Source organism: Pelmatolapia mariae, linkage group LG6 (genome assembly GCF_036321145.2).
Source record: "Pelmatolapia mariae isolate MD_Pm_ZW linkage group LG6, Pm_UMD_F_2, whole genome shotgun sequence".
In the NCBI taxonomy this organism is placed as follows: domain Eukaryota; kingdom Metazoa; phylum Chordata; class Actinopteri; order Cichliformes; family Cichlidae; genus Pelmatolapia; species Pelmatolapia mariae.
Genome location: NC_086232.1, coordinates 704110 through 726516, shown reverse-complemented (window position 1 = coordinate 726516; position 22407 = coordinate 704110). Strand labels below are relative to the sequence as shown.

General features: G+C 43.9%; 1 protein-coding gene across 3 annotated transcripts in view; it reads right to left on the bottom strand.

Moving 5' to 3' along the window:
* Positions 1–598: 598 nt before the first annotated feature.
* The window catches only part of tmem132a (transmembrane protein 132A), a 23346-nt gene continuing 1537 nt past the window's right edge, over positions 599–22407 (bottom strand). For 2 of the 3 annotated variants that reach the window (XM_063475594.2, XM_063475592.2), the window contains 13 exons: positions 20835–20923; positions 16263–16489; positions 15963–16178; positions 15668–15855; positions 14039–14167; positions 9316–9579; positions 9086–9238; positions 8523–8718; positions 8292–8435; positions 6678–6880; positions 1937–2156; positions 1665–1856; positions 599–1580 (listed from right to left, as the gene is read on the bottom strand). In XM_063475594.2, coding sequence (XP_063331664.1) covers positions 729–1580; positions 1665–1856; positions 1937–2156; positions 6678–6880; positions 8292–8435; positions 8523–8718; positions 9086–9238; positions 9316–9579; positions 14039–14167; positions 15668–15855; positions 15963–16178; positions 16263–16489; positions 20835–20910 — 3060 coding nt within the window. In that variant the 5' untranslated portion in view covers positions 20911–20923 and the 3' untranslated portion in view covers positions 599–728. The remainder of the gene's footprint in view (positions 1581–1664; positions 1857–1936; positions 2157–6677; positions 6881–8291; positions 8436–8522; positions 8719–9085; positions 9239–9315; positions 9580–14038; positions 14168–15667; positions 15856–15962; positions 16179–16262; positions 16490–20834; positions 20924–22407) is intronic. The other variant, XM_063475595.2, reaches the window with a different exon arrangement.

The window sequence follows — 22407 nt, the reverse complement described above, 5'->3', positions numbered from 1 at the left end:
GCGCCAAAAACTGGTCCACCCCAAGGATCGGGTCCCCCGACACAAACAGAGTAACATAGTGTATGCTGTTAAGTGCCAGGAGGATTTCCAGGATTTATACATCGGGGAAACCAAACAACCTCTGGCGAAGCGGATGGCACAACACAGATGAGCTACCTCGCCAGGCCAGGACTCTGCAGTCTATTTACACCTACAGGCCAGTGGACACTCTTTCAATGATGAGGATGTACACATCCTGGACAGGGAGGAACGCTGGTTTGAGCGCGGAGTCAAGGAGGCCATTTACGTGAAAAGGAAAAGACCATCTCTGAATCGAGGAGGGGGCCTAAGGGTACATCTGTCACCATCTTACAATGCTGTGATTGCAGCCATTCCCCAACTCTCTGTGAATGGTACTCATGGCCATTGATCAGTGGTCTTTGATCAGTGAGTTTTGGTCAGTGGTTGTTGATCAATGGTTATGAGAATTTGCATATTTAAGATTAAGGAACTGACCTCCCAGCCCATTGTTCCTTCAGTGGGCTGGTTTCAGTCATTATGCAAATGTACTGTTTATAAGATTGAAACCTGCAGTCAGCTGAGACTGAAGAAGTCACTTGGATGAGTGACGAAACGTTTCTCCCACAAAACGCTACGTCCAGATGAACAGAATCAACTTTTGGAGATCTACTTCTTTAAAACTCTCTCCATTGTTCTCTGTTTAGCTAAGCCTCTATGTTCTTCGTCTCCTATGTCTTCCAGTCCTTGGCGTTTTCCCTTTCCATCTCCTCTCCATCTTCTGTCGCACCTGCCTCCAGTTCTCCTTCCATTCTCTCTTTTGTCCTCCTCGACCTGTGTCGCAGGGTGGAGGGCAGACAGTTAGCCAGAAAGAGCACAGCAAAGAGACAGAGCAGAGAGAGGACAGCACCCACACCAAGTTCCAACTCGTGAGTTCCCTGCTCGTCTTCCTCTGCTCCTCCTTTATCCTGGCTTGGAAAGAAGTACACCTTGCCCTCGTCCAGGCTCGGCATCAGCACTGCTCTTTCTAGAGTGTTTCGACTGACCATGCCTCCTTTGTCCACCTCATTCCACCTTCTGTTAGTCATGGTCTGACTTACTTTCTCATAGTAGTTACTGCTGGTGCTCACGTTCCAACTTTCATCTTTGTTTGATGAGTAAATGTCACCGTGTGATTCAACCAGTGTGTCTGAAATGTCAAACTCAAACTCCACACCATCCTCGCTCTTCTTGGCTACTGGCTGCATGAAGTCTAGGTCTAAGTTGACCCTTATCCAGCCTGATCCCCTCGCCAGCCTGCGGGTCCCTTCTCGTCTTGTAGAAGCCTGCCGCTCCTCGTTCTCTTCATCAAAAGAGTTTGAGACAATCAGCTGATCGGCGCACGTAGAAACCAGAAGCTCTGCTCGCAGTAAAGGCCCACCTCCGTCACCCTGAGCAAAGACGCGTTGACTGGAACTGGGTGTCACCATAATAACACTCTCAGCCAATGAGGAGAGACGCAGGGAGAAGGGAAGGTCACTGAAAGAGGAGAGGAGGGAGGCAGTGTCGTCACTGAACTGCAGCCAGACACTGACGGAGGCCTCCTACAGAGAAAACAGGGCACATTTATCTGAGCTTCAGTGGATTAATGAGACTTCAGGAAGTGGAATGAAAAGAGTGTTTGTCACCTGGTGATAGCGGTACATGGTGTTGTAGGCTGTCACTGTTGCTGTGATGATGGAGGGGTGGGCAGGGCTGGACTTCACTGACATTCCCAGGCCACTGACCGCTTGTACAGACAGATCGCCAGCGCTGACAGTGTCAGAGGACACAGTGATGTCACATGTGCCCAACATGCCATCCCACTGCTCCGAGATAACCTGAGGATGAAGGTGAGAGTGAGAGGAGATGCTCAAGGAGTGAAACAATAGCTGTTAACTCATGCACAACTGTCGCCTACATGCAGTGATGTCTTTCCAGGTCTTAATCCTATCAAGATGTTTTGGGGCCTGAGGGAAGCCACTCGGGGGTCTTCTACTCTCAGCCAGTTACTGACCAGCTCAGTCACATCTACAAACCAATCCGAGGAACCCAGGTGGTGTGTGGTTCTGCTGTGGGAGTCCTGAGCTGTGAACTGGGTCAGAACCTGGACTGAGGAGCGCTGATACACCGGCACACACCTGAGCAAGAAGAAAACACACGAGGGATTAAAGATTCTGACGTATCTGCGTTTGCATGTTGGAGCAAGTTTACTCTGAAAGAAAGAGCCATGTTTTCCATCCAAATGTTGCTGATGACAACACTGATATTTTAATGGCAACACATTCTCCTTCTCAAATTACATCTCGTCAGGAGCTCTGAGGCACAATAATGTAGTCCATTTTTTCTTTTGGTGGGGGGGATTTATTAAAAGCCCCAAATTACATTAACATTCATGCTCCCACTGAACTTATTATTGTTTTTAATTATACAATAATTAAAACAATAATAACAACAACCTTGGTTGCAAGTTAGCAGCACCTCAGATTAGAGCCCAGATCAATGCCACACAGAGTTCCTGTCGCAGACACATCTCTACATGTTCAGAGCAGACTGTGTGAATCAGGCCTTTATGGTCAAACAGCTGCTAAGAAACTACAACTAAGGAAAAGCAACAAGAAGATATTTGTTTGGGCCCAGAAACACAAAGAGTGGACATTAGACCAGTGGAAACCTGTGCTTTGGTCTGATGAGTCCACGTTTCAGATCTTTGGTTCCACCCGCCGTGTCTTTGTGTGACGCAGAGAAGGTGAACAGATGGTCTCTACATGCATGGTTCCCACTGTGAAGCATGGAGGAGGAGGTGTGATGGTGACACTGTTGGGGATTTATTCAAAACTGAAGCCACACTGAACCATCATGGCTACCACAGCATCCTGCAGCAACACGCCAGGACAGCACAATGACCCCAAACACACTTCCAGGCTGTGTGAGGGCTGTTTGACCAAGAAGGAGAGTGATGGAGTGCTGCACCAGATTGCCTGGCCTCCACAGTCACCTGACCTAAACCCAATGGAGATGGTTTGGGATGAGATGGAGCGCAGAGTGAAGACAAAAGGGCCAACAAGTGCTCAGCATCTCTGGGAACTCCTTCAACACTGTTGGAAACCATTTCAGGTGACGACCTCATGAAGCTCATGGAGAGAATGCAGAGAGTGAGCAAAGCAGGAATCAAAGCAAAGGGCGGATATTAGGAGGAATCTAGAATATAAAACATGTTTACTACATAACTCGATATATGTTCATTCATAATTTTGATTGCTTCAGTGAGAATCTAAAATGTAAATAGTCATGAAAATAAAGAAAAACCATTCCATGAGAAAGTGTGTACACACTCTACACATGACTGTGTCAGTACCCACCCAGACAATGCAGTCATTAAGTTCGCAGATGATACCATCGTGGTGGGGCTCGTCTCTGGGGAGACGAGACAGCATACAGAGCTGAGGTTCAGAGGCTGTCAGACTGGTGTGCAGACAACAACCTGGACCTCAAAACCACCAAGACAACAGAGCTGGTAGTCGACTTCAGAAGGAGGAAGTCTGAGCTGCAGCCTGTCAGCATCAACGGGGAGTGCGTGGAAAGGGTCTCCAGTTTCAGGTTCCTGGGTGTGCACATAGACACAGACCTCCAATGGAGCTCTAACACCTCTGTGGTTTTAAAGAAGACCCAAGAGCGTCTCCACTTCCTGAGAATCCTCAGAAAAATGGACCTGAAGAAGGAGCTGCTGACCGTCTTCTACCGCTGCTCCATTAAAAGTGTGCTGACATATTGCATCTGTGTATGGTTCTCCAGCTGCACCACAGCACACAAAAAGGCACTTCAGAAGGTCATTAATATGGCCCAAAAAATCCTTGGACATCCTCTTCCCTCCCTGAAGGACCTGTACAGCACTCGCTGTCTCAAGAGGGCACGCAGCATCCTACGGGACTGCAGACACCCAGGACACCGGGTGTTTAAGCTGCCGTCTGGCAGGAGGTTCAGGCTGCTGAGGTCCCGAACAAATAGACTCAAGTACAGCTTTTACAACAGGGCAACCAATGCTAACAGCTGACACCTCCCTGGACTTTTTTTTTTTTTTTTTTGGGGGGGGGGGCTGTTGTAACAACAGTAACAACAATAACAATAATGATATTTATATTTATAACAAGATGCAATAATAACAATGTGCAATAAACATACACTTATTCTTCTTTTTATTACTTTTATTACTTAAGTCAAGTTACTGTGTCGTGTTGTGTTGTGTTGTGTTGTGCTGACATAGGACAGTTTTCCAATTTCATTGTACTATTGTACTGTGTATAACTGTGCAATGACAATAAACAGTTATCTTATCTTATCTCAGTGTGTCCAGACTTTGACTGACAGTGTAAATAAAGTCCATGTTTGTGCCTCATGATGAGTGTCTCTGACCAGTCACTCATATGCCTCCAAAAACTATTCATCTGCTGGATCTGAGGACGACCTTGCTTGAAAGAAGAGAAATTCAGCTTTGACCTGAGTGTAAAATTATGGTTGTGTGGTGGTAATTATTGGATTACTGGCAGGTTGAAACGATTTCAGTGCAATTTTTCTGCTTCTCCCACACTCTGCCTCTCTCATTGACCTGAATGAGGATTTTTTAAAAATATACAAACTGTGAAACATATATTTTTCATAATCATCCCGTTGCATGACCCAGTTTTGGCCAAGCTTTAGCTGTTGGACAGATGGCTGAACCTTTGACTCAACAAGGCCAAATCCTGCCCCCCCACCCCCAGTGCTTGGCAGTTGTTATGCAGTGTTGTGTTGATGCTGTGCTTTCTCCAAACATGCTGCTGTGCATTACAGCCACACACTGGTCTGGTGCAGTCATCGTTCTGGTCTTCTAGTTTGTTCAGATGGAGCTCTGCAAATCTGTGTCATCATGTTCAGTTCAGAGGAGGCACTTCCAGAAAAGAGAAGCCGTCTGAGATGTAGCTGTTGGTTTTTTTTTTGTTTGTTTGTTTCTCTGAACATTGCGTGCTTTGACCTTTGGGTCCTAGAATTTGTACTCCTAGGAAGATTGTGGCCTTGTTAACATGCACATGAATGCTTCAAAGCAACAAAGTGCCCAAACTTCAGATTGTACCTTCTTCAGAGATGTGGTCCATCTGTGTGCACCTTCCTCATCAACAGCTTGAATCCATCTCCGATTCTTCTTGCTTTCCTCCTACCTCGTCTCCTGCTCGTCCCTACTTTCCCTACATTCAGCATCCCTACTCTCATCTCCACACTCCCGCCTTCCCTCTCCTCTCTTCTTTTGTCTTTGGCCAACAGTTTCCACCAGGACCCTGTTGACAAATAGTACTGGAGGCGGTTGTTGTTACCCTGGGCCCCGACTGACTTTTTCTGCTGATCCGCGAAAATTTGACACCATGCTCTTCCTGATGCGGCCCTTCCCATTCGTCTGGGCTTACGAGCTCAAGTACGAAAGACGATGAAAGAAGATGTCAGTTGCTGAATTTGCCTGTTTGCTAATGTAACCCTGTATTTTTGCTTGTGATAATGCATAATGTTAAAGCTAGTTAGAATGTTTGAATAAATAAAAAACAGAAAATATGCATTAACATTACTTGTTTAGCTGATGCTCGTAAGCATCAAACAATATTCTGTGGTCAGAAATGAAAAATGTGATGACAGGAAGACTCATTGAGAATATTTATGGCAGGTGTGAGATTATTATACTATCTTATGCCACCTTATACTTCTAATCAAAGAACTGTTGAATCATTATACGGCTATAGGCCACATTATGGATCAAAGATTGTGAAATCATTACACTGTTTTATTTTGCATTATACTGCTGAGTTATAAGAAATGCTGTTTGTGTAGAATCATGGCCTTCCTTTTCTGATTAGAAAGAACAAAACATACTGAACAGGAAGCCGAGGTCATAGCTTCGGCTCACTGAGAGAGAAAGAATGTGGATGTTTTATGACTTTGGAGGGGGGCTGAAGCTATAAGGATGTGTGAAACAGTCAGACACTTCGAGAGCTGGCGGACACCCTCCTGTCCACATCTCCCGTCTGGACGTTTATTCTCAAAGTGTTGTATGAAATAATGAGAATTGTATGGAATAAAGAGATTGTTGATTGAGCATTTATACACCGAGTGTTGTTCTTCCTTCAGCCCAAAGATCAAAGATATTTAACACAGGCCACAGCAATGTAGTACTTTTTGGTAAGCAAACGTTTTTATACTCTTACTGTGTTTGATCATGTTTCTGGTAAAAAGCTTACAAGATTACTATGTATCACATTTTTCATTTTTGTCCATGCAGTATATGAATGTAGTATATTCTCATAGAACATGTTGTGAACCGTCTGCAGTTTGTCCCATGATAACATACATTAAATACACTGGTTTAATACTGCGCAGTATTTCTGTCCGGTACAATGATGCTAGACCGGATGATTGTGGGGTCATGATGAGTTAATTACATAAACCTTTGCAGTTTTCACACTCTGTTTTCATTTAGCTATTGTGTAGTTTGAACCAAGCAGTAGAAGAGTCAGTGTAGTTCAACAGGCCTTTAAGGAAATGGTTACATCTCCAGAGGAGAGAGGAGATAAACACAGATGCAATGAACTATAATACAACAAGTTAAAACAGACTGAAGACACAGCAGGCCTAGTTTTTACCCTTTCTCTGTGATCAGGTTCCAGCCATCAATGACATTGAGAGTAGGGTCTGCCAAGGAGACATGCAGGGGCACGGATGGAGCCCAAACCTCCAGACACACAGACCCACTGAGCATGCCCAGATGAAACTCCACCACTGCACAGGTCGACCCTAATCCTGATTCACTGCCATCAACGTAGAGGGTAGAGCAATCACTGGAAACCTGTATGGAAGAGATACATGCAAAATATGCTATTTGTTTCATCTATACAGTTTAAAGTAATCGCACTGGTTTCCTTTTGGCATTAAAGTTCAATTAGCTGTCTCACATGCTTTTCAGATTTGTGCTCTTTAAACGCAGTTTGGTAGATGGATGATAATGTTTGTGATTTTTGAAAAGGCACGTTACGCTCAGAGTGGAGTTGAATTCTGTTATATTCAGACATCTCTAAAGCCAACATTACAAACCTGGGAAAATATCACCGAAATGATAAAAATGGATAAACATGCATGTTTCATTGTGGGTGAGCTGTTTTTAATCAGTTGTGTACTCCACCTTGCCAAACAATAAAGCATAGGCATAAATAAAAGTGCTGTGTAAATATGTGTGTGACTGGCTGAATGAGGCTTTAATTGCTGTGAGTGTTCACATGAAGCAGTAAGGCCCTGTATACTGTAAGTATGTCCATTTACCCAGAGAGGTTTGGAAACACTGCAGTTAGGGTTAGGGGTTAGGGGGTGAAGTTTAGTCTTGACTTTGGACCTAGTCAACAGCACAAACTAAATTTAAGATGAACCAGGTGCAGGTCAAATTTGAATGTCAAGCGACAGCAATCGAGCCGTCTCTACGATAACCTGGCAAAACTGAGCCACTGAAAAAGACTCCAAGATGTTGTTTAACTGTTTTTGACTTTTACTTTAAACACTGAGGTGGTGCAGTTGTTTTGGTTAGCTAAAAATGGAATTTAAAATGAATGATATAAAACTTAAACAGTTGGCTCCGGGTGCGTTATATTGTAAGATGACCCTACAAACTGAAATGAGCTGTGGGCCACTGCTGGCACTGTCGTCTCATTGGAGGACATTTTAGTGTTCAAGGAGTACAAAACAAACAAACAAGAAAACATAAACAAATAATACTAAAAATGTTTTGTTTGTTTGCGTTTTTTCAAATATTGTGTAACAAGATAAAACTGCAAACTCGCTCTTAACTAACCGAACCCTTTCATTGATCTACCAAACAAACACATTGGTCCTCTCTGCCTGCCCACATACGAGGCAGCACATCTGCTGTCGTTATGTTCATATTTAACAAAATAAAATGCAGACATGAGCGTACACATTAGTTTGTGACTCTCACTGAACTAACACAGTCCTCAGCATGTTTGTACTCTCTGCTCATATTGACATGACGTGGTCCACAAGTGGCCCCCGGGCCGCGAGTTTGAGACCCCTGCCCAACAATAATACAACACAGAAAACCCCAACAATCATATGACCAGCTCTGGGCAAGCGCTCTGGTGACAGTGTCGAGGAAAAACTCTCTTTTAACAGGAAGAAACCTCCAGCAGAACCAGACTGCTCATGAAATTGTGAAATGTGTGTTGTGAGACATGTTGTGAGACATGTTGCACCTTGATACTGTTCTCATTGATGGAGTGACATGTGACTGCAGAGGTAACATCTGACACCTTCTCGTCATGGCTTACAGCCAGCACAATGACGGGCAGCAGCACGGGCTGGTTGTTCAGTATAGCTGTGTTGATCAACGTGTTACTCTGCGGACAGACCAACAGGAAACACACCTTCAGAGCGATCAGATGACATGTGATGGGCATCTGATGGACTTTAAAAGAATCACGTACCTCTGTTATAGGTGCGATGCCAAAGATGTGACGATCTGTGAATGAAAAGATGCTCACTGCTCCTACATGTGATGGCGGGACGGTAGTACGTCTGGAGTACTCCACCCACCAATTAGCAGGCACCATCATGGCAACACCGAAGCTGCGCCTCAAGCCGTCGACTGACAAACACGCCACCTGCTGGAGGAGAGTGGGACTGCAGGCAGACAAAGCTCACATTCAAAGAAAGAAGAAACGAGCTTTATTAGTCACATACACAATCACACAGTGAAATGTGTCGTGTCCAAGCTGCGGACGTAGCCGCGCCATTGCAGGGCTTGGTGTTTTGGCATGGGGGGCCTAGCCAGGACCCTTACTGGATACTGGGAGGGAATCAAACTTGGGACTTCCACTCCAAAGGTGTCATTCTCTGTATTAGCCCTGCAACAGACGGGAAACCCCTCCAGGGTGCACCCCAACCTCACTTTATGGAAACTGCAGTAAAGTCATTGCATACGTCTCCTTAAAGATGGCTGACTTTAATATTTTATTAATATGTTGGAAAAAGGTGTCGCTGAACTTACTCATGTGGCCGCTTTAGTGTTCTCTGTCTGTGGCAGAGGATGGACAACACATCGTGTTTGGAGGCTTGGGTTCTTTCCAGGGTCACTGTCCACATGTCAGAGGTCAAAGTTCTCCGGGCCACTATTGACACCAGGCCCTTCTTCACCTTCATCCTGAAGACACAAAAAGTGGCTATTGACAGCAGCTGTGGACATGAAAGAAGAGCTGCACAAATGTTCTTTTTAATTACCTAATGGCTGCAAAATGACCACTGACATTAGCTCTCAGATTCACTGAGACTCTGATTGGCTGTCCTATTAGGACTGGGCCTCTGTGATAGCGAATCACCACTTGGGAGTCCAGATTGAGCTCCTCCTCTTCCTGTCCGCTGGTACAGGGCTCGTTTTGTTTGGTGTTGCTCTGGTCTTTCCCCTTGTCCTCTGCCTCTTTCAGGGTCACTGCTTTGATATAGAAAAGTTGCCTCTGGGATTTCACATCTCTGTCCTCCACACATCTGCAAGGATGAGTTAGGACAAATGGACAGTTTAAAGTCAGAGGCCTGAAGCCTAAAATTAATTTCATCAGCATTTGGATTCAATTCAGTTCAATTCAATTTCATTTATGTGGCACCTACAATATTAGAGAGAAACCCCATCAGACGACCCCCATATGGACAGACTCGGGGGTCAGGGGAGGGAAAAGAAAGCAGAGGCAACAGGACAAAAAACACACCCCAAGCCAAATTCTAAAATGTATAACTAATGATTAAATTCAATAGAGAGTGAAAAAGAGGTGAGTGGACAAGAAATGCAGCCTAAGACTGTTACAAGGTAACTGAGGGAGGATTCAGGGTCATCTGATCCAGCCTTAACTATATGCTCCATCAAAAAGGAAAGTTTGAAGCCTAATCTTAGAATTAAAGAGGGTGTCTGTCTCCCAAACCCAAACTGGGAGCTGGTTCAACAGAAGAGGAGCCTGAAAACTGAAGGCTCCACCTTTTAAATATCCTAAGAACCACAAATAAACCAGCAGTCTCAGAACAAAGTGCTCTATTAGGGTGATACAATACTATGAGGTCATTAAGATGAGGTGGGGCCTGATTATTTAAGACCTTGTATGTGAGGAGCAGGATTCTGATTGTAGATTTAACAGGGAGCCAATGAGGACAGTGTCTATACAGTCGACCCCACCTACTTGTGGTGCAGTATTCACAGATTCACCGATTCCCTTCAAGAGAGACCTGTTTCAAGATGATAAAATGATATTAGAGTGTTTTAGATGGTAGTTTAATGTATATTTGGTTTTTAACTATTAAAATAGGCAGATAAAAGTGTTTTTAGAGGGTGTCTCAAGTATTCATGGATTTCAGCTACTCGCGGGCGGTTGTGGTCCCTAACCCCGCAAATACCAGGGGTCAACTGTAGGGCAGAAATCTGCTCTCTCTTTCTAGTCCCTGTCAGGACTCTTGCTGCAGCATTTTGGATTAACTGAAGGCTTTTCAGGGAGTTTTTAGGACTTCCTGATAATAATGAATTACAGTAGTCCAGCCTGGAAGTAATAAATGCATGAACTAGTTTTTCAGCGTCACTCTGAGACAGGATATTTCTAACTTTAGAGATGTTGCACAAATGGAAGAAAGTCTTACATATTTGTTTAATATGTGCGTTGAAGGACATGTCCTGGTCAAAAATGACTCCAAGGTTCCTCACAGTGTTACTGGAGGCCAAGGTAATGCCATCCAGAGTAAGAATCTGGTTAGATACCATATTTCTAAGATTTTCAGGGCCGAGTACAATAACCTCAGTTTGATCTGAATTAAGAAGCAGAAAATTCATCAACTTCATCCAAACTTCTATCTTAGGTTTCTATAATCTGGCTTCATGGATATAGAAAATTGGGAATCATCTGCAAAGCAGTGAAAATCTATGCTACTCTTCTTAACAATACTGCCTAAGGAAATTATGGAAATGCACAATGTTTATAGAAATGTTCCCAAACCTGTGAAACTCCATAAAAGGTAAACTTCCATATAAACAAGTAAAGTGAAATATTCAAGGGAATGGGGAGAAGAAGTAGAAAATACAAGTAGAAGGATCGAACACAAACAGAACCTACTAAAAAACAAAAAACATACAGCACCTGAAATAGAAACATTTGTAAAAGCACACACACACACACTGTGAGATTATTATACTATCTTATGCCACCTTATACTTCTAATCAAAGAATTGTTGAATCATTATACGGCTATAGGCCACATTATGGATTAAAGATTGTGAAATCATTACACTGTTTTATTTTGCATTATACTGCTGAGTTATAAGAAATGCTGTTTGTGTAGAATCATGGCCTTCCTTTTCTGATTAGAAAGAACAAAACATACTGAACAGGAAGCCGAGGTCATAGCTTCGGCTCACTGAGAGAGAAAGAATGTGTCGCGGCGAGTGAGATGAGCCGTGTAGAAAATAAAGGAGGATCCAAACGCAGGCACTTGTACAGGTGTGAGGGTGGTTTATTAAACACAAAATGAAATGGACAAATGGCGAACGGAGCAAAGACTAAACTAAACTGGGAAGAAACTGACTACAGAACACGAACCTGAACATGAATGAGAGCGGGCGGAAACAGATGACGGTTGACAGCAGGGAAAACACACGAGTGAGACATGGTGGATACACAGACGGACCAGCAACTACAATGACAGAAGACGCGACTTAAATACACACAGAGAAACACAGGGAGATTACACACAGGTGGGGGACACAGCTGGGAGTAATTAACGAGACGAGACAAGAGGTAAAACTGAACACACTCACATGAGACGCAGACCTTCACAATAAAACAGGAAGCAAGAAATCGCTACACAAAGACGCAGACTTGACACTGAGAGACAGACAGAAAATGACACATGGAACTAAACCCACACAAAACATGAGAACACAAATCCTTAACCACGAGTAAACAGAAACATGGAACTCTAATAATACGCAACTCAAACAATAGGCAACAAATCCTTAAACATGAATAAACAGACACAGAATTCTAATAATAATAATAATAATAATAATAATAGCACCCGAAAAACACAACAATCATTCAAGAGATAAACCAAAACATAATAAACTCAAAATGCTGGGTCGAACCGACCCAGAACTGTGACAGAATGTGGATGTTTAGGTTTTATGACTTTGGAGGGGGGCTGAAGCTATAAGGATGTGAGAAACGGTCAGACACTTCGAGAGCTGGCGGACACCCTCCTGTCCACATCTCCCGTCTGGACGTTTATTCTCAAAGTGTTGTATGAAATAATGAGAATTGTATGGAATAAAGAGATTGTTGATTGAGCATTTATACACCGAGTGTTGTTCTTCCTTCAGCCCAAAGATCAAAGAATTGGGATATTTAACAACACACACACACACACACACACACACACACACACACCCAGCAAAAGACTGTCGAAGACCTGAGGCCACACATCACAGCAACAACTGCACGCCCATCCCAGCAGGAGGAGAGAGGCTCCACATGGAGCGCCCACGGCCACAGGGTGAGAGACCAGAGAACCAGAGGCAACAGGCCACACGTCTGTGCCCTGTGTCCCCACACCAGACCTCCACTGACAACAGACACACAGAAAAAAGGGACAAGACAAAGTGGTCTGAGCCTGAGAGAAGCTACAGCCATCTAATGCTCTCTCACTGTTCAGCTCTTTGCCATGCACCAGTGGAGCTCCATCAGGGAAAGGAAGGCAAGCAGTGCTTATATGGTGAAATCTAATAACAGACATACCAAAATAAAAGGATCTGTCTTCTATCATAAAGTTTCCCATGCTATAGATCACCATCACCCTGTGGCCCCAGCTTTCTATCGTCCCTGGAATCAGGATTAAGTTCACTCGATTATAGAAAGGGGTCGGCATTCTCACGGGTGTGTCCATGTCCTATTAATGGGTGGACTTTGTCAAGCTGAGAGGCCAGCAGCTTTTTCTGGATGCACATTGTAGATAAGCCTCTGATCTTTGATGAGACTGATGGGAGCTTAGCGTGCAATCCAAGCTGCCGTTTGCACTGTACTCATATCAGTTTCCATCTGTGGTTTGTGTCGAAACAGAGCTAACATTAGCAAGTAAACAGGATTTCTCATTCATCATTGTAACAGATGAGTTTTCTATTACTAACCAAGTTGGCCACGAAACTCTTATTGACTCATTTGGCACATTAGCAAGGTGAGCTTCCATGATGACTCCTGCCATGTCCTCTTTATATAAACACTGACTCCACCAACGCTTCAGATTAGCACCACTCAGAAATTCTTTGGTTGATAAAATGTATCATGTTTAAACATATCTTTTTTACTGCAGGGCTGTTTTCTTATATAGGAATTTTTCAGCTCTAATTGAACACTTTCTAAATATGTCTCATTCACTTTTTGCAGTTTTTTCTTCACCAAAGTGATTCTAACACTGCAATGCAGGTGAATGCATTGGAGAGTAGCTTGGGGTTCACTATCTGCCCGTGGACTCTTTGGCATGTAGAGCAGAGATGGGATCAAAACATCAACATGACCTGCTCTAGGTCCTGAGCTACAGCCACCCCCACGTAACATCATCTCTGTAACAGTCAACACATCCACTGAAGCAAACCATCAATGTGTTTATCAGTGGCTGAAAAAGTGATAAGACTTGTAAAGCACTATATAAATGGAGTCTCTTTATTATTTATTAAAATCTTTTTTAAAAATCTTCATCATGAGTTCATCATGTGTCCAAGTGGCTGTGACGCAGACTGAGTTGAAGGTCATCTACCAATCAGAAGCTGTGCGATCCCCGACTCCTCCAGTCCACATGCTCCAGGTGTTCGTGGACAGCACAGTGTGATATTTAGACAGCACATAGAATAAGACTGCATACATATTTGAGTGTGTAGTAAAAAGCACTTTACAAAATAACATAGTATTCTACTATAACACACCCTGCTGATGTCATCTTTAGGTCCGCCACTGAGTAGTACAGCTGTATTTGGTTTTTCATGGGACCCCGTTGGTTTCTGCGGGCCCGTGGACCGTCCATCTGGATGTCCCCATCTATATTTGGATGGTATCTGAAAGAGACACGAGTACACTGTGGGACTGGGCATTTATAGAAAACTACTTCAAGCGAGAGCTCACAGCACACAGCTGTTTGGTAAAACTCACAACTGTAGATGTTAAAAAAAATGCACTTATTCCACAAAACGTTCATGTTCTTACGCCAGACGTCTCTCTGTGAGGTTTATTCTTTATTAGAGGGATTTAATCATTAGCATAACTGAACTGAAAGAGAGCAAAACCAAAGAGATGGTGGTGACCTTCTCCAGTAGGCAGAGGGATCTGGCTGCTTCAGTCACCGCCACCATCCACGGGAAGCCAGTGGAGGTAGTTGAGGAGTACAAATACCTGGGAACCATCTTTGACAACCTCCTGAAATTCTCTGCCAACACAGAGGAGATTCTCAGGAGGTGCCACCAACGGCTATACCTCCTTAGGAAACTCAACTCCTTTGGAGTCAGCACACCCATCATGATGACTTTTTACTATGCCTTCCTGGAAAGCATCATGACCTTCTCCATCACCTGCTGGTTCCACTCCCTCAGCCTTCATACAGGAACAGACTGCAGCACACTGCATCAGTGTGCTCTAAAATCATTGGCCTGCCTGTCAGAACTCTGGCACAGGTTTTCAGCCAACAGGTCCTTAGACAGGCAGCCAAAATCATCAATGACCCCTCTCACATTCTTCACCCCGCATTTCAATGGCTCCCCTCTGGGCGACGCCTCCGCTGCATTTCCTGCAGGACTGAGGAGGAGAGCCACCTTTGTCCCCAAAGCCACTCTGCTTTTTAACTCCAGCCGATGAGACCATTTCCCACACCAGAAACATAAACTACACTCTTTTATACTGCTGACACTTTATTCACTTTTAGTCACTTCATGCTGCTCTGTTGTTTGATAATTCCCCCTTGGGGATAAATAAAGTCTTTCTGATTCTGATTCTAACTGCTTTATCTGCATTTCTCTCACTTCCTCCTCCAATTATAACAAATTATTAAAAATATGGAGAAAATACTGTTTGCAATTAAATGTGTCATAGTTTAGTCTAATGGCTGTTAGACTACATCAGACTAATGTAGCCAGTGCAGTATAACAGTAGGTGCATGTCTCTTCAGGTCGGTGTGGTTTTTTAACTGATATTCAAATTGTTCATAAAAATACCGAAACAAAAATGTAAACATTACAATGTTTTTAAGCTTTGCTGAGGTGAAAAAGCTGGCAATGATAATAAAAGCTAAATGTAGCAGTACACCATAGTATAAAAAAATGCACTGACAAAGTACTCGATCAGATCTGTGATACAGAAACTGCAACCTTGTTCACATGAACACATCCATCTCAGTGCCATGTCTGCCTTCATTATCAACAATTAAAGTTTAACTTCATGTAGTTTACAGTCTAAAGTGCTTTGAGTCACCAGTACAACTATGATTTTATAAACCATATAAATAATAATGTAAGTCTATGAATTCATTTCCAGCTGGTGCTTTTTTAGTCTTGCAATCACGTCACCTCAGAAACTGCGCAGTTGCTTGCTGGTGGTTGCCGTGACGGCGTATGCTCCGTTGCCATTTTCGCTTCTGCATCCAGTGATGTGTGTGGCGGGTATTACTGTACCATGGATGCGACTGGTTGACAAGTGGATTGCTGAACCAGGAACTGGGCAGTGTCAGAGTTACCACACACAAACCTAGAGGAGGCTGGGAAACAAGACAGTCGTGTAGTCGTAAAAGGAAAACGGAGTGAAACGACTGACCAAGAAAGAGAGACATTAGACAAAGAAAACATTACAAAATCTGTTCTTCACCTGTGTGATACAGGAGGCCTTGTGCTCCTCTGTCTCCTTGAAAGCCAGTAGAGTGATGCAGGTCCGAAGATCAGAACTGATGTTGCCTCGCTTGTGAAACAGTACCCTCACCCTGAACCTCTCCTGACCTCCCTTATCCCGCTCTATTTCCACACTCTCTGAGAGAAGGGAGGCAGATAGAGGGGGAGAGGCAGGGAGGACGGACTCTGATATAAGCTGTGGATGAAAAAAAATACAGATGAATCTGTGGGGGTTTTCAGTTACATCTCCATCTCTCATCATCTTTTCTCTTCTGCTTACCTGTGTCACAAAGTGAGGGCCAAATGAAGCCCTGAGGCCGGGCTTGGTAGCCCATCCTGTCGGAGGTAGCATGAACATACTCTGAGAAAAGGCAAAAGGGCTAAAGTTGGAGAAAAGAGGGCCCAGCTCTGCTTGGGACAGAGGGAGAAACTGCCAAGAAGGGGGGGTGACTGACATCTGGACTGGCAGGGAGAGAGGAAGAGGAGGCTGCAGGAGGGATGGAGGGACTGAGTCAGTAAAAAAAGAGAAGAGGCAGGTGTAAAGGACATGTTACTATCACAAGGTCATAAATGTCAGACTTGCTGAGATTTGCATTAACTGCCTTCCTTTCTGTTATATTTGGGCAAGGCATCAACCCATACTTTGTCCGAAGAACCCTAACACACCAACAGCACTGTGGTATCAGAGTGCTTGATTAGTTGGACGGCCTTTGCTGATGGCTGGCATTCGCTGTGACATTGTTTCAGGAAGCTTATGCTGTTTTACATTTGCCTCTGTCCAGAGCTGCACCTTTAATCAAGATCTTAAACTGATGATGAGGGAGTGCACTTATGCATAAAGTCATCTCACAGTATGTGAGGTCACAGGGCTGTGTCTCTGACACGCTGGTCTGCAGTACGGGGGCCCCACAGGGAACTGTGTTGGCACCGTTCCTCTTCACCCTCTACACTGCAGACTTCTCCATCAACTCCCCACGCTGCCACCTACAGAAGTTCTCTGACGACTCTGCCATAGTCGGCCTCATCACAGGTGAGGACGACTCAGAGTACAGACAGTGGACTCTGGACTTTGTGGACTGGTGTCAGCAGAACCAGCTGCTGATCAACGCCGGGAAAACCAAGGAGTTGGTGGTGGACTTCCGGAGACGCAGACCCACCACACTGACACCGGTGAACATCCAGGGAGTGGACATTGAGATAGTGGACTCGTATAGGTACCTGGGTGTTCACCTGAATAATAAACTGGACTGGAGCCACAACACTGATGCTCTTTACAGGAAGGGTCAGAGCAGACTCTACCTGCTGAGGCGGCTGAGGTCATTTGGAGTCCAGGGAGCGCTTTTAAAGACCTTCTATGACTCTGTGGTGGCATCTGTCATTTTTTACAGTGTTGTATGTTGGAGCAGCAGTTTATCGGCAGCTGAGAGGAAGAGGTTGGATAAACTCATCAGGAAGGCCAGCTCTGTTCTGGGATGCACCCTGGACCCAGTGCAGGTGGTGGGAGACAGAAGGACTCTGGCCAAAATAACATCTCTGATGGACAGAGTCTCCCACCCCATGCATGTAAATGCTGCTGAACTGCAGAGCTGCTTCAGTGACAGACTGCTGCATCCTAGATGCATGAAGGAGCGTTTCCGCAGGTCCTTCCTCCCTGCAGCTGTCAGACTGTACAATCAGAACTGCTCCCAACAAACATAGATGTTTACATCTGCGCTGTAACTGCAATAAGTTAATCAACCGAATTGCACTACAACCTGGTTTGCCTCTTATCTGTAGATATTTTTATTTAATTTAATAACTGTACAATACTCTGTATATAGTAACCATTGTCCTTAATGTAAATATTTAAGAAAAATTGTGTATGTTTCTGTTCTGTGTCCTGTGTACTGTTTGTTTGTATATGTGTCTTTTTGCTGCTGTTACAACCAAATTTCCCCTTGTGGGACAATTAAAGGATTATTCTATTCTATTCTATTCTATTCTATCTACATCTCAAAGATTCTTAGTGGGGTTAAATTCTGGACTCTATGGTGGCCAGCCCATGTGTGGTAATGTCAGCGCATGCCTTGTCAAATCTAAAATGAACATAAATTAAAATGTACCAAAGTAAAGCAGTCTCTCTCCTTTTATCTCCAACGTCATCCGTTACATTACTGCCATATTGACGCCATTCACAGACCATCCATGGAATCCACATTTTTAATTCAATTCCTTTTTATTTATATAGTGCATAATCACAACAACAGTCACCTCAAGGCGCTTTATATTGTAAGTGTCATGGTCCCCGTGTCTGCCCGGCTGACCCAGGTTGGCTACATATGTTTCTTGTTTTCCTTTCCCTCTCTCTCATGCTTGCCGTGTCTCGCCTGGGCGGAGCTCATTGCGGGCTCCCCGCCCCTGTGAACAATCACACACCTGTGGCTCATCGCTTCACCAGCGTCCACTACTTAAGGCAGTGGCTGGAAACATCTCATCGCTGGACTATTGAGTAACCTCGGTAGTAAGCTCCAGAGTGCTAGTTTCTAGTTGTCTTTTCGCGTTGTTGCTTCGTTAGATTAACCGCTTGTTTCCTGTGAACAGGAATCTCTTTCCCTTCGAGCCCTGGATGTGCTAAGTTGCTGGTGTGCTGTGTTTCTGGAACTGTGTGAAGATTCCCTCGTGTGTGAAGAGCCCTTTTCCGGACTCCCCTGTGCCCTGGATTCCCCTCACCCTCTCACCTGTATATAGTCGCACCTGGTGTTGTGTGTCAATAAAAGGAACTGTATTTTAGCTTCCTCGTCTGCGCTTGAGTTTATCCCACCTCGTGACAGTAAGGTAGACCCTACAATAATACATACAGAGAAAAACCCAACAATCATATGACCCCCTATGAGCAAGCACTTTGGTGACAGTGGGAAGGAAAAACTCCCTTTTAACAGGAAGAAACCTCCGGCAGAACCAGGCTCAGGGAGGGGCGGGGCCATCTGCTGTGATTGGTTGGGGTGAGAGAAGGAAGAAGCAGTCTTACAGAATGGGAGGAAGCACTTTCTCCCTCTCCCTTATCTTTCCTGCTTGGCTTCTCATGTCTTTGTATAGTCTTGCTTACTCACTAACCCTAAGACAGTCTCCCAGACTTGTTCTCTAAAAACGTAAAGAAGAATTATGGATTTGATCAACTGGTCCCTTAATGAAACTGACAACTCCTGGGCTTGGGAGAGCCCGATTGTCCTGCGGAGACGTTTGCTGCCGGATACTCGATGGTCGGTTGCGTCGTGTGTCTGGCGACACTCTCGATGGAGGACATTGAATGACATCTACCAATTCAGAATCACGATAACAGAGTTCTGGCTGATTGGAGCTGGCTCAGACCTGGCTTATCGAAGAACAAGAACCTGCTACAGCTGTTCAAAATCCCACAACGCTGGCCGACATGATAGACGATGGGCAGGGCTGTGAGTACTCAGACTGTGTTTTTGAATGCAATATGGATAAGATCTTGGAGAAGCTCAGGGCTCTGCTATATGGATAACATCTTGAAGAGGAACAACAGGAATTGAGAGACCTGCTGACCAGTGACGGACATTAGACCAACTGTAAAATTGGAAGCAGTTTGTTCGCACTCACCAAAACAACTACCATCTTCAGCTCATGCGGGCCCCCTGGCGCCAGCTGGATGCTCAAGGCAAAAGCTGACGGGAACAACAAAACTCTCCTTTAGATAACAAGACTGTGTTATGACTCTCTCCCTCCTCATTCAAGGTCACCCGCGTCGACCGAAGATTGTTGACTTTTGCTTAACCGGGTGAAGGGACACTTTCTCTCTCTCTCTCACACACACACACACACACACACACACACACACACACACACACACACACACACACACACACACACACACACGCATGTACACTGACACAGACCTACACTCACCCCCCCACCCCCTCCAAACGCCTTCGAAGCTTATGTCTTCCATGTTGTGAGATGTGATGATTCCTGTGCTGAGGTGCTATTTTCTGTTCTCAAACTGATCTCCCTGTCGGAGCTCAGTCTGGGGGGAGTTCTTTTTTTCTCCTCGTCTTTCCTCATGTTGTGCATTTTCTATGGTTTCGGTTCGGGTCGCTGCTCGTGTGGTCGACCGGCCAGTGCTACCTAGCCTGACCTGTCTCCCCGATGTGATGTTTGTGTATTGTATGTATGGTCGGCAAGGTATCATCTATCTTAATTGCCGCTTGGGGATAAATAAAGTTTTTTTTTTACTAAGACTTTGACTTAATAGCTTATTTATTTCTGCTCATTTCAGTTTAAGTATTATAACTGCTCACACAGAGTAGTTACCTCACAGGAAGAAGGTGCTGGACAGCTCACAGCTTTGCAGTGTGTTGTGGAAAATATATCATGAAGCAGTATTTGTGTTACTGTGTGTGTTATCTGACTTCAGTGTGCAGAGTGATGTGCATCTTGTTAATGCTGCTGTAGCTCTGTTTAACACCTGGATATACCTGCAGGATTCATAGCATCATAGTCATGATCCAGAATCCAACTTAGTAAGTACTGATGTGTGTCGACTTGAAATTTTGAAACAATAACAGTATTTTTTTGAAGCAGTAGTAGGCATCTAGTGTCCTAGGCATCTTTTGCCCACACACAGTACACATAGTTACGACCATAAATGGATAGCATGTTTTGACAAATGTAGCTACAATCATACAAGTGCAACGATTTCTGTTTATTTCTATAATATCAGCTTAAACACTCACAGGTGACATCTTTGGTATAAGGTGAACATAGATAATGATCTGAGAGAATGAAAGTATGACAACAATAACAACAGGTGAGCAGCTGTAATACACAGTAATACACAATAATGACTCACTTGTGATGGAAATCCAAAGCAGCAGCAGCTCTCCTGTTCGTCCCCACCACACAGTGACACAGCTGACACCTTCCATCACTGCAGGTCTCCTGCAGCACAGTGAAGCCAATATGAAACTTTCAAACCTCATCCATACTCAGCTGGCAGATAATCGGCTCGTCCTCCCCCACAGGATGAGTGGACGGGCTTCAACCACTCGTACAATCAAGCCCACTTCATAACCTTATGAAGAAGGTTCTGTTATCACCATGTTGTCTCAACAGGATTACATACACACAGGTATGAATATAATGGATTTGATAGGCCTTTTACTGATTTCTCAAGCTGTTCTTTTTCCAGGGTGGAATGATTATTCAGCCTGTGTAATAACTTTAAAAAACTGTCTGCATAACTGTGATAAATTAGTTATGCAAATATCATATGTCATATCAAATGTCATATCAAGTGATGTCATGTTCATACAATTATTCAGTCTTTTACTATCTCGTGCTGAAAGTAAAGTTTTTCACTGTCGTGGAACTTTAAGGCAAAGGCCGGTTATCTTCTTCTTGGTGACCATTAATGTAGGCCCTGTTCTTTTGTTTCAGGTGAGGCTCATCCACAGTTCCCAGGCCTCTTGTTTCCTTTGCGTCTCTCACTGAGAGAGAAAAAATGGGACAGGATCCTACTCAGGTTTGACCTCTGCTACAGTTACAGGCTTCTAGCCCAAAACTCATCCTAGGATTTATCTACCTGCTCACACTGTAGGATGAATTGTCTTCAGGTGTATTTCCTCAGCTTGGTCTACGTATTCTGTCTCTGTGTTTACACTTGGCTTCAACCTACCTGTTTGATTAGGCAGGCATAATTAAGCCTTAATGAACTGTCATAGTAACAGTACTACAGTACACCCATGTTAGGAAGGTGAAGGTGGATATCCTCCTGCTTTGGGATAAAAAATATTTAGTTTTGACAAAAACTGTACTTATATGTCTGAAATGAAACAAAACAATCCTTTACTATTGTTTTTACAGTGAAGTCAGTTTTGCGCATCTAACCCTGTAGCAGCCTGGCAGTTCATGTTAACTGATCAATAGGGTGCAAATGATTGATGGCAGAAGCTGCCAATCCAGTGCTATAAAAGTTAATTTCTGGATTTGCAAATGAGGGATAGACACATAGACACAGAGTACCTGGCACCTTAGTGCCGAAAGGAATGTCTGCTGCTTAGCATATGAGGGCTAGATGCGGACAAGCTGGCATCCCAGTGGTAGAAAACCTGCTTCTCCATTTTACAAATGAGAACCTGGCATCCTGATATCAGGAAGTTTGCTGCTGCATATGCCAAATGGTAAAATCTTTTTGTATTATTCATTTATTAACAGACTAACAATTCATTTTGAAATTCTGATCTATAATAAATGTTTATATTTTACATTAAATGATAAAATAATAAATATCTTTAGTAATTTCTAAATAAAATAATTTTAAAATGAATTTGTAAATTAGTTAAATTATTGCATATTTGACTGCACAACTCATTAATGTAGCACAAAATTCTTTATTTTGATGCACATGACTCCTCTGGTCCTGC